The sequence below is a fragment of the Thamnophis sirtalis genome, unplaced genomic scaffold (genome assembly GCF_051295495.1).
Source record: "Thamnophis sirtalis isolate CommonGarterSnake01/CBP01778 unplaced genomic scaffold, rThaSir2_p1.2 scaffold_2, whole genome shotgun sequence".
In the NCBI taxonomy this organism is placed as follows: domain Eukaryota; kingdom Metazoa; phylum Chordata; class Lepidosauria; order Squamata; family Natricidae; genus Thamnophis; species Thamnophis sirtalis.
The window spans coordinates 12,483,065-12,495,200 of NW_028261382.1; the positions used below are offsets into that span (position 1 = coordinate 12,483,065).

At 41.9% G+C, this 12,136-nt stretch overlaps 1 protein-coding gene across 1 annotated transcript in view; it reads right to left on the reverse strand.

The window, feature by feature from the left end:
* The window catches only part of FANCI (FA complementation group I), a 37,395-nt gene that overhangs the window by 19,590 nt on the left and 5,669 nt on the right, over positions 1 to 12,136 (reverse strand). Inside the window, exons 7-17 of the mRNA XM_087704291.1 lie at positions 11,344 to 11,467; positions 11,134 to 11,219; positions 10,299 to 10,431; positions 9,488 to 9,580; positions 8,946 to 9,082; positions 8,017 to 8,197; positions 6,184 to 6,271; positions 5,012 to 5,142; positions 4,033 to 4,103; positions 3,175 to 3,289; positions 327 to 449 (exon numbers count right to left, since the gene is read on the reverse strand). Coding sequence (XP_087560417.1) covers positions 327 to 449; positions 3,175 to 3,289; positions 4,033 to 4,103; positions 5,012 to 5,142; positions 6,184 to 6,271; positions 8,017 to 8,197; positions 8,946 to 9,082; positions 9,488 to 9,580; positions 10,299 to 10,431; positions 11,134 to 11,219; positions 11,344 to 11,467 — 1,282 coding nt within the window. The remainder of the gene's footprint in view (positions 1 to 326; positions 450 to 3,174; positions 3,290 to 4,032; positions 4,104 to 5,011; positions 5,143 to 6,183; positions 6,272 to 8,016; positions 8,198 to 8,945; positions 9,083 to 9,487; positions 9,581 to 10,298; positions 10,432 to 11,133; positions 11,220 to 11,343; positions 11,468 to 12,136) is intronic.

Here is a 12,136-nt window from a genome sequence, read left to right on the forward strand (position 1 = left end):
GACAAGAAGCAATGGATGGAAACTCACTAAGGAGAGAAGCAACCTAGAACTTTCTTAACGGTGGGAGCGATTAGCCAATGGAACTGCTCGCCACCAGAAACTGTGGGTGCTCTAATAGTGGAGGTTTTTAGGAAGAGATTGGACAATCTTTTGTCTGAAATGGTATAGGACTTCCTGCTTGACCCAGGGGTTGGACTAGAAGGCCTCCAAGGTCCCTTCCAAGTCTGTTATTCCGTATTCTGCAAGTTGTACGTTTACTTGAGACACAGCTAGAAATGTGGGGATGTTAGGGAACTAAGTTGAATGCCAAAGGGAGCTCTTCTTACCTCGTAGAGGGTGAGTCTGACATCCGCCTGCTGGCTCAGGCATCGTCTCAGGCTGCCTAGGATCTCTAAGCAGAAGGCCTCATTGGCTGCCGCATTATAGCGGGCATGGACATCTACCTGAACCTGGAAGGAAGGAGCAGTCATGGAGTTCCTCGGCTTATAACTGCAAATGAGCCCAACATTTCTGTTGTTAAAACAGGTGTTAAGTGAACTTTGCCTCCTTTTACATCCTTTCTTGCCACGGTTGTTAAGTGAATCACTGCAATCGTTAAATTAGTCAAACTGTAGTTGCGTAAATCTGGCTTCCCCATTGAGTTTATTCTCAGAAGGGGCCACTACAACCGTCCACGTATACCATATTTTTCTGAGTATAAGACGCACCTCCCCCCCCAAAAGATTATGGAAATGTTGATGCGTCTTATACACCGAATACAGCCATTTTTGGCTTCCCGAAGCCCCGCCCCTTCATCCCATTGTTATGAAAAATGGGAGGAAAACGGGCCGTTTTTCACCAAATCGGGGGTGTTTTTGCCTTCCCCCACCCCCCAGATGCACTCTGCAGGCTTCGGCAGGGCTGGGGGAAAGGGAAAAATGCCCCCATTTTGGTGGGAAATGGTGGCGTTTTTGCCTTCCTCCAGCCCTGCTGAAGTCTGCAGAGGCTGGGGAGGACAAAAACGTTTTTTTCTTACTTACCTCTTCGAAATCTTGGTGCGTCTTATACACCTGTGCGTCTTATAGTCTAAAAAATACGGCATGTGTCAAATGTCTGAATTTTGATCATGGAACCATAGCGCAAGTGTGAAAAACAGTGTTTTTTTGGCACATTTTTTTTCAGTGCCAAAGTAACTTCCAACAGTCACCAAATTAACTGCTGTATTCCTGTTCTATGGGGAGAGTCCTGTACATACCAAACCCCGCTGGACACAGTAACACTTTGTTCTGTAAGCTTACAAAATCAGCCTAACTTGATCATTTTCTTCATTTAACAACCCTGTAATCCCTTGCAGGGTGGTGTCTGGGCAACTGAATGGAGCAAGCAGAATGTTTCAATGGCCGGATGCCCTTCCTGTTGCCAATGCGGAGGGGGTTCCCCCCGCCCCCAGCAGATATATATTCTCAGGGTGCCCAAAGAGAGAAACATTCTGCCTCTACCTAGGATCGAACTCACAGCCCCCTGATTGCGAGGCAAGAGCTCCACCTCTAGGCCACCGCACCATTCTATCAGCCTAACTTGATGATACTTGTTAAATGGGAAATCGTTTTTCAACTGGAGTAAGAGCTGACGAAGAAACTAAAAAATACTACTAATACATTAGGTGCTGCTTGGCGCCCAGGGACTCTGTAGTCCCGTGACCTGTGGCACACGCGTCAGAGGGGGCACGCACACCATCGCCAGCTACCCTTCTGCTTTCCGGTACACATGTGGTCATCACAGGCACCAGCTGGTCTTCACAAGTGCCAGAAAATGGCCCGAAAAATGGCCAAAAGAGGCTGTTTTTCAGACCATTTTCATGCTGTTTTTTGGGCCATTTTCAGGGCTGTTTTAAAGGACATTTTTAAAGCCACTTTTCCGGACAAAAAACGGCTGGAAAAATGCCTGGAAAACACCCCAAAAATCGACCCAAAAACAGGCATGCGGGGACTGGCCAGCTGGTCTTTGGGTTTCTGGCCCTCTGCGTGTTCCGGTTTGGGCTCTTGGTGCTGAAAAGGTTTGCCATCACTGCTGTCGCCATTTCTGGAATTGCTCAAACCTGCCACCATTCCCTTCTGTTCTTCAATACTCCCAACCAACATCAGCATGGAAGACAATATTTTAAATATTTTGTAGACCTTTGGAATACTGGGTAATTTTAATCTAAGGGTTAGTTATCTGTAATTAGCTGTGTCTATCATTCCTCAAACACCTCCCCTTCCAGTATATGCATTTGTGCTGCAGATTGGAATCTGCAGGAGAGCGAGTGAAACATGCTGGGACCAGTGCCATTTTATTTATTTATTTTATTTTATAATTTTTTATTTTAAACACATAAACACATCAACAAAAACAAACACATGACTTAAGACAACATAGGAACAAGAAGTTCCATCATATATCACACAGCAGTTCCGTATCGGTTTCTTTGCAGTTAATGTTTTCCCTTCTATACATTTCTATCTTGCATTCATGGTCTCCTTATTCGTTATCCATTTTTATGTACAATTCTATATTTATTTATACTTAGCTATTTATAACCAAATATTGTTTACCTATATTGTGCTTTATATTCTTACTGTTTATTCTCTTACATACAATTCTAGGTATACATTCACATGGTTATTCTTTTTCTTTGCCATTCTTATACTATTGTTATTCCATTTAAAAGATTATAAGATACAGTTTGGATTGTTTTGTTTACCATCCCTAGCGCCTGTTATGACACCACCTTATTTTCTCTTTCTTTTCTCTCTCCCTTCCTTCTCTACTTCCTTCCTCCTCCTCTCCTTCCCCTATTTTCTTCCCTTACCTCTCCCCTACTCTTACCCTCTCTCTTCCCCTTCCTACCCTCTCTCCTTCTCTTTCTCTCCCCTCCCCACTCCTCTCCTTCTCTTTCTCTCCCTTCCACCCACCTCTCCTTACCTCTTTCTTCTTCCCTTAACTCTCCTCCACTCTTCCTCTTCCTTTCCTACTATCTCTCCTTCTCTTTCTCTCCTTTCCACCCTCTTCTCCTTTCCCTTCCTTCTTCCCTCCCTTTCTTTTTCTATTGTTATAGGTGTCTCTTTCAAATCTCAATTTGTGTTTTCTTGGGGGTGGTATTTCCACAAACCCATATAATTTCATATCATATCATATCAGTGCCATTTTCTTTACCTGACTGGCTCCAATTGCTTGGCTGCATTGGGAAGAGGTCAAACTCCCCAGGACCTTAAAATTTTTCAGGAGCAGCAAAAACCCAGCAACTGCCGACTTGCGGGCATCTAGTTGTCTGCAATCAAGAGAGAAGATGAATTTAAGGTAGTTTTTCTCCACCCCAGGATAAATATGTATTAGAATGATGGGCTACTTTCACCACCAAAACCCGGTAGATAATTTTTTTAAAAAAGAAACATGAATATTTGTTAACTTTCTCTCAGTTTTGGAAGCCATGTTAACGCTGCCACATTCTTATGCTTGGGCAATTAGGAGCGGGGATTTAGTAGAGGGAATGTAGTTAGGTATAATAGCATTCTTCTTTTCGGTCAAGGTCATTGCATTCCTGCACCTGGGGGAGGAGTGATTGAAGTGATGTCTCAAATTGGGACGGATTGGGATTGGACCATGTGATGGACTGATGAGTGCAGGGGGTTGGTTTGGACTTTTGACTTGCTCAGGGAAAAGACCGGAAATCTCAGATTTGGGTTTTCCCATGTGTCTGTATACCTATGCTAATAATTGAGTGCTTTGAGAAAATGCCTGTCTCAGAGTTTTTCTTTCTGGGAGTTGGGTCTTTCCAGAACGCTGACACTTTCCTGGTCACATGGATTTAAGGCTCTCTGTCTGGAAATCACCAATCATTTTTTTTTTTTTGAAAACTTATTTAACTCTTCAAGCAAACATTTTAGAGATAAAAGCGATCAAACAGTTCTACTGAATTCTACTTTAAAAAAAAAGAGTTTTAGCTCATATGTGTGCAGGGGAAAATCAACAAACACGGAAGACATTTTTTAAAAAAAAACAAAGACAACTTACCCAGAGAACATAGATTTGCGGAGAACAAGGATCAGCGAGTCCCTCAAGGACATGCTTATTTTGAGCAAAGGCTGGGAGAAAACAAAATTTAGAATGTCTTAAAACTATCGCAATACAAAAAAAAAAAACACCTCCAGTTTCATAAACCACTTGGGTCTTTTCTCTACGGATGGGAGAAGGGGGGAAAAACTGGGTGATTAAAGATTCATTTTTGGTCCAAGTATGCTTTTGTGTTTCTAATTTTTTTTATCTATAAAAAATATGTATGTATGTATGTATGTATGTATGTATGTATGTATGTATGTATGTATGTATGTTCCAGCATGACTCTGGAGTGCCTCAAGCAGTTTCAACCAAACATGGTACACAAATGACTTACCCTCTGGAAACAAATAATAGAGGGTAAGACACCCCTGGTGTGTGTATCTGTGTGTTCCAGCATAACTCTGGAACGCTTGGCCTGTTAAGGAGAGTGAGTGTGGCGTCCTAGAGCAGCAATTGTTTGTGATGTCATGGGAGGGAGAAGAGAGAACCTGGGCCTTTAAGCAGAGCAAGTGCAACGTCCTAGAGTAGCAATTGTTTGTGATGTCATGGAAGGGAGAAAGGAGAGCCTGCGCCGTTAAGCAGAGCAAGTGCGGCATCCTAAACCGGCAATTGTTTGTGATGTCAGTTCCTTCACATCATCCTCTGGAAGGCCAGCTGTGACATTCGTTCCAGTGGACCAATAGGGAAGTGCCTGATGGATTTGGGGCAATGTGCCAGGATTGTAGACAGGGTGGGAAAGAGGAGCACATGGGAGGGGGAAGGGAGAGGGCAGGGATGATGGGCATGGGAGTAGGGGGAAGAAAGGCCCCTCTCTATGGCTCCCTCTCAGACAAACGCTTCGATGTCTATAAATACCCAGGTAACGCTGGGTTATAAGCTAGTAGTATTTTAAAAAAGTATTTTGAGCAACCACATATTTATAACATTACATTACCTGCACAGCCTTGAGAAACCCTTGAACTGTGTCAAGAGGAAGGAATGACAAATGCTCAAAAGCTTCTGTAACATTAGAGGAAGAATTTTGGAGGACCAGAGGAGCAGATAGAATTATGCTGGACAATAAGTCTGCAAAGAGAGGAGGAGAGAACATTCAAAGCTGTGGCATCTGCTAGGGAAAAGGACAGGATGCTCTGAATAAGCACATCTTTTTAAGCAGGGGGTTGGACTAGAAGACCTTCAAGGCCCCTTCCAACTGTTTCTCTATTCTATTCTATTTCAAAAAGGAAGGCAGATACACGTTTATTTGCAGTTCTGTCTAACACCCATGTATTTTAATCCACATAATGTGGTTGCAGTATTATTCATCCTTTTTATTATCTTCTTTAGCTTTCTTCCTATTATGGAGTATTATTCTCTTTTGTTGCTTTGCCTATATACCAAGTGCTTCTGCACTGGAGACAAATTCCTTGTGTATTTTGGCCAAAGAAAGTATTCTATTCAATTCAAGTTCATAGATTAAAGGAAAAGTTTTATTCACTACTTTTCCTCAACCCCCAAACAGGTGAGACAGTCAACTTGTTTTGCCACATTAAAAGGTTAACAGGCCCTTTTAATATGTCCTATGAGGATGAGAAAACGTGGGTACATATCCTATTTGGCCTTGCTGAAAAACAGCTAATAATAATAATTTTGAAATGAGTAACTTCTTGAGTTCATATATGAACTCAACTTCTTGAGTTCATATATGATGCAGAGGAATTCTTTACATCATCATGGCTTGCTGGGTAAGCCATTATGGTTTCATGCAGTGTAGAACTACTCTTTCCCAACTATCATTTGCTTTTTGAAGTCAGGAGCCTGGGGAAATTCCTGGCTGATGAATTTTTCTTGAGATAGTGTCCTAGAAGCCTAGAGGTGGAGACTATGAGTTCAATCCTAGGTAGAGGCAGATATTTCTCTCTCTGGGCACAGTGAGAATACATCTGCTGAAAAAAAACTCTGCACTGGTGACAGGAAGGGCGTCTAGCCATTAAAACACTCTGCTAGTTCTATTCAGTTGCCCAGACTCCACCCCACAAGGGATTATGGAGTAGTTAAAAGATGATGATAGTGTACTGGAAGCTTGCAGTCTATTTTGTGAGCTTGAATTCCACGTGGCAAAGTTACCTATGAAGTGGGCGATGGGAACGCCTGCATTTGTGATCACTCTGTTCAGGATCTGCTCTAGAATTTCACTTCTGATCGGTTCGTGGACCTGGAAGATAGGGTATTTTAAAAATGCAAAGTTTCTCCATCTAGTTTCAAGAGAAAATACTTTAAAGCCTTTGAAGCTATGCTACATTGGTTGATTGCTTTACCAGGCAGCCCCAAAGATGTTTACTCCCCAATTCACTGATCCAGCACAGAAAATGCATCTATAGGTGCTTTGATGCGTTTGTGAAAAAGAGGACTTCTCTGTGGTGGTGGTGCCTTCAGTTCTAGATTTCCTTGTGATATATTAGGTAGATTACCTTCCTCCTGTTTTAATTATTTAAATAATATTTATGAATGAAAGCTGGCTTTGTCAGAGTTTATCGCAGAAAATCAAATCCAGAAAGCACACTCAGATAACTGATTCAGCAGGACTCATTAACTTCTTTATATACATAATAACACATGAATAAATGTACAATGCCAACAGCAGATTCTTCCAACCTGGTAGAGAGAAGAGATTGGTTTCCAGTTTCAATTCAGAGAACAGACTAGAGTACCATATTTTTCAGAGTATAAGTTGCTCCGAAGTATAAGACGCACCTAGCTTTTGAGGAGGAAAACAAGGGGAAAATATCTTCCTCTGCCTCCCAGCAATTTGCCTCCTTGCAACAAACAGCAAACAGTACAGACAACATACACTGTTTGTAGTGTATATATTACATTTCAGACTATACTTGTACAGATGCTGTCAAAATTGATGTGTTTTCTGGACGTAGAGTTATTCTCTGCTATTTAAAAGGAGATACAATAGCACGGGGCCTCTTCAGATCAAGCATTTATTTTAAAAAGCTTCTTCATTTTGTTAAGCTGTTAGAACAATAATATAGCAGTCTTTAAAAAAATAAGTCTAATAATTTGAACACTCTATAGGCATTTATAGTTATTGACCTATCTCCTTGCAACAAACAGCCTGATTAGCACAAGAATTATTTTTTTTTGCTTCTGCCTCCCAGCAATTTGCCTCCTGGAGCTAACAGCAAGTTTCACTTTCAGTTTCAGTGGGCCTCCCGATCATCAGCTGTTTCAGGCTGCAGGAATTGCTATAGCCTATTGCAGCCTCCGCAAGCCCCATTTTCCCCGTTTGCTGCAAGGAGGTAAATTGCTGGGAGGCAGAGGCCAAAGTGTGGGGCTACATTCAGTGTATAAGATGCACCCAAATTTTCACCCTCTTTTAAGGGGGAAAAGGTGCGCCTTATACGCTGAAAAATATGGTAGTTCTCTTGCACAGAGCTTCATAGGTAAGCCATGTGCAGGCTCTGAGCCGTCTGGCATGACTCTCAGTCACCAAATAGTTCCCATTGGCTGATCCAGTTGCCATGCCTATACATTGGCTGACCTTGTTACCATGTACTATTCCAGCCAGTCCCCAATGGCTGACCTGCTGCTATGCCCTATTCCAGTTCATGAATATTCTGACAGGCTTCACATTTAAAAGCCAAAACAAGCTGCATTCGGTGGCCTTAGCCCACTCCAATAACAAATTTGCCTTGAACTAAATTTCATGCAAGGGGGTGCTCCTGTTGTTTCCTGTTTCCCACAGATAGTAAGAAGCAGGGTTAAGAAAAAGAATTACATTTATTTTGAGAAGGAAAAAGTTATCAAAACAGCTTGAGTTTTGCCTTTAAAGATAGTCTAGAAATATTTCTAAATATCATAAGAATTTGAAGAAAACTTATATCAACAGAAGAAAAAAAAATCTTCTTAATATTATATCTACAGCATTCTACAATTCCATTTTTAGATTACCTTGAAAGTTTCCAAGAGGATATCAGCTCCCAATTTACACACTTGCTGGGCTGGGGTTTTGGGCAGAATATGGTTAGTTTCCGTGGCTTTACCTCCAAAAGGTCTTTTTGGCCCATAAGAATCCATCAGAATAAATCCAAGTTCTACTAGACCCTGAGTCACATGATCCCAGCCAAACACGCTGGGTGGCACATAGGAAAGAGAGAGAGAGAGAGAGAGAGAACCCAGCACAATAAAGGGATTCTACATCTGTACTTTTTAAAAAATTCTTATAGTAAATTTGTTGGTTACAAAGCTTCATGGTTTACGTGGGGGATTAACAAGAGGAAATTCTATTCTATTCAAGAATGGACATCGAAAGTCACAAATTTAGCCGAGATGGCTAAAATATCTGCATATCTTAAAGACCACTCAAATGAGAGATATAAACGAGACTGGAAAAAATGGATCGATTATATACAAAATAAATACGGGACTAAGAAATTCCAGATAGCCTATGCTTAAGATCGGGAATGATTTAAATTGTTTAAAGTTAGTTTAGCAAGGAGGAGCTAAGTACAATGCAAAGATGTTATTAATTTCTTATTCTTTTTTTCTCAATATATCTTAGACTGTGTTTGTTAAATATCTACACCGTGTACAGGTTCTGGGAAGTCCAGGGGGGGGGGGTAGGTTGTGGGGGCTCGGGTGGGGAGGGCGGGAGGGGGGGGAAGTATATTAGGCCTGACGAGGGGTGTTAGATTTTAAAGTAATATGATTGCACATGTATACTGTCTTCTCTTACAACATGATATTGTCTATGTAATAGTATACATGTGATTATATGTTATGAAAATGGAAAATAAAAAATAAATTGTAAAAAACAAGAGGAAAAGGTAAAGTTCCTTGCATTAATTGCTCTCAACTGACCGGCTGTTGCAGTAACTCACCTGTTCGCTACAACTTCCAAAAACATGTCAGATATATCATACTGTAGAGGAGCTAAATCCTGTAGAAACCTGGAGCCCTGAAGAAACTGTTTGTCCTTGAAAGTTTTCATAATTGATGTTTTCAGAAAGTCAAATATCTAAAATACCACGAGAACGAGCAGTTAGGACTTCCCTCAATCAGTGTCTTGAAGAAAACAATTCAACAAATTCAATACAGAATAAGCACAGCAATAGCACTTAGACTTATATACCGCTTTACAGTGCTTTTACAGCCCTTTCTAAGTGGTTTACAGAGTCAGCCTCTTGCCCCCAACAACCTGGGTACTCCTTTTACCCTCCTCGGAAGGATGGAAGTCTGAGTCAATTTGAGCCTGGTGAGATTCAAACTGCCAAATTGCAGGCAGCCAGCAGTCAGCAGAAGCAGCTTGAAGTACTGCATTCTAACCACTACGCCACTAAGGCTAACTAAACATGACAGAAGGACCAAGTTTTCTGTAGTTGACTAAGTGAGAGATACTCAACATTTAGAAAGAAAGACATACCTGTTCTTTAAATCGGTGTATTCTGGCCATTGAAAGGAGAATGGTCACACTGAAGGGGCAGAGGGCTTTCCCAGGATCTCCTTGCTGCTCCGTCTAGGAGGCATCGAAACAATGCAAAGCAACTTAAGAGGACTTCCTATTTTACAAAGAAATAATGCAAAATTGCTTCCCCGAGATCAACTTAGTCTCTGTTGTGACCCCCTATTGGCCAGTAGACCTGGCAGCAGAGTCGGACAGTGAGGAGGTTGGGGAGGAACATGGGCCAGTCCTTGGGGCTGAGGAAAGCTTAGACAAGGGCTCTGCATGGGAGGCAGAGAGGGAAGTTAGACAGCAGTGAGGCAGAAGAACAGCTGGAGCCTGTTCCCAGTATGCACATGCGCAGAGCTGCCAGAAGACAAGAACAACTAAGAAAGCAGGGTTGACTTAGTAGTAAAGCCACACCTTAGAGGTGATTGGCGCCTCCCATAGGAAACAAAAGAGGAGTGAACTAGGAGTGGGCTTTTGCAGGAAACAATTCGTTCTTTCGGTTGTTTCAAGAGTGGAAAGTTCTGTTTGTGACTATAAGAGATTGTGCCAAGTTTTGCCTTGCCCTGTGTTTGGAAACTAGTTATTTGGTAGCTCTCCAGGCGAGATAAGGTTCGTGTTGATAAATATTCCTCTGAAAGACTGTTTGCTAAGCCTTGCGGACTGTGAATGAAAGGAATTCAGTCGTGTAAATAAAAGGGGTTTTCCAGGACCAAGACTCCGCTTCTTGCTTTCTTCTAAGGAAGCCTGGGTCAGAACAGTCTCCTGAACTCTGCATTTAATATACCTTTAAGTATTTTATTAGCTCCTTTCCTAGATCATGGTCCAGGTTTATCGCTAGTACAACGTGCAGAATGATGGTGCCTTCCACGTGGCGGAGTTGTTCTAAGGGCACTGTAGCTTCTTCAAGTTCCAGGGATCTGGAAGATTGAATTTTGGTTGTTATAAGAAGCAAAGGCAATATGTCTGCTTCAGAGGTGGGTTCCTACCAGTTCGCACCTATTCGGTAGAACTGGTTTGTCAAATCTACCGAACCGGTTAGAAAAGGTTCCACCAGTGGACCCAGAAAGCAGGCCACACCTACAGAAGAGGTTCCAAATTTTTTTGAAACCAACCACTGGATAAAGGGAATGAGAGATAGACACAGACACAGAGGGTGGGAGGAGAGAGATACACACACACACAGAGACAGACACAGAAAGAGAATCACATAGAGAGACACGGAGGGAGGGAGGGAGGGAGGGAGGGAGAGAGAGGCAAAGACACACACACACACACACACACACACACAGAGACTCACACAGAGAGAACGAGAAAGAAAGGAAGAAAGAAAGAAAAAAGAAAAAAGAAAGAAAAAGAGTGAGAGAGAGATGAAAGAAAAAAAGAAAAAAGGGACAGTGAGACAAAAGGAAGGAAAGAGAAAGAGAGAGATAGAGAGAGAGAGAAAACACATGGCCGGCAAGCCACTCCCACCAGGTCACATGGCTGGCAAGCCACTCCCACAAAGGAGGCCACACCCACAGAGTAGGTTCCAAAAAATTTTGAAACCCACCACTGTCTGCTTCAACAAAGGGCAACAGATATCACAGCTTCAAATCAAGAACGTGAGAAAAACAACTTACTCTGAATCTCTCTGCTCCTCTTTTTGCTTCTTATCCATCTGGTTGAAAAAGTTGACAATCCCTTCCAAAACGTTTTTCTTGCTACCCTGAGACGTTACGAGATAACTGTGTTACATGACTCATATTGCCAAGTCTCTGGGTAAATGGGATGATTCCTCTGAAACTATGATATTAGAAAATTTGGGAAGGCAGTTTTCCCGAAAGCGTTACCTTTGAAGAAAGTAGCAACAGCTGATACACCAAAGGTGGGATTTCCTGGAGATCTAACTTAGAGAACATTCTTAAGATCTTTTCTACCACAAATTGCAGTTCTTCTTTACTCAATGGAACATCCCTGCATAGTGAAACAAAAGACAGATAGGTGTCTTTTCAGAAAAGCACCGCATTTACATCAGAAGAAGCAAAATAACACATACATTTGTTTATATATATATATTACTAACTGATAGCCCGGCGTAGCCCGGGTTTGTATTTATCCCAATCCTGTATTAGAAGGAACCCCCTTGTGGAGTACCATGGCAACTCCACTGTGCTGTACAGTAGAATCCATATTAAGGCACAACAGGCTGTACCTTAACAGAACTTGAACCCAAAATGCACACTATCACTGTCAAAAGTACTGTGACTTGACACTATAGATATAATTCAATCCTTTTCATTTCAGCGGCCCAGGCATTCCGGAGTTATGCTGGAACACACAGACACGGACACACACACCGAGGGGTGTTAGGAGTACCTTACCCCCACAGTATTTGTTTCCAGAGAGTAAGTCATCTGTGTACCACGTTTGATTGAAATTGCTCGAGGCATAATGAAGATTAGGTTAATTTATTTTACCAGTTTTGTGAGACTGCCCAACTCTATAACAATTCTCTGTGGCGCACATTTCGCATCATAATTTTGTTTGATTTTTGGCTCACTACATTTTATAAATTGAGGTATTCTGGATTGCAAACCATGACTTAAACAATGGACCGTTGTGGTTTAGTCATAAACTAAACTT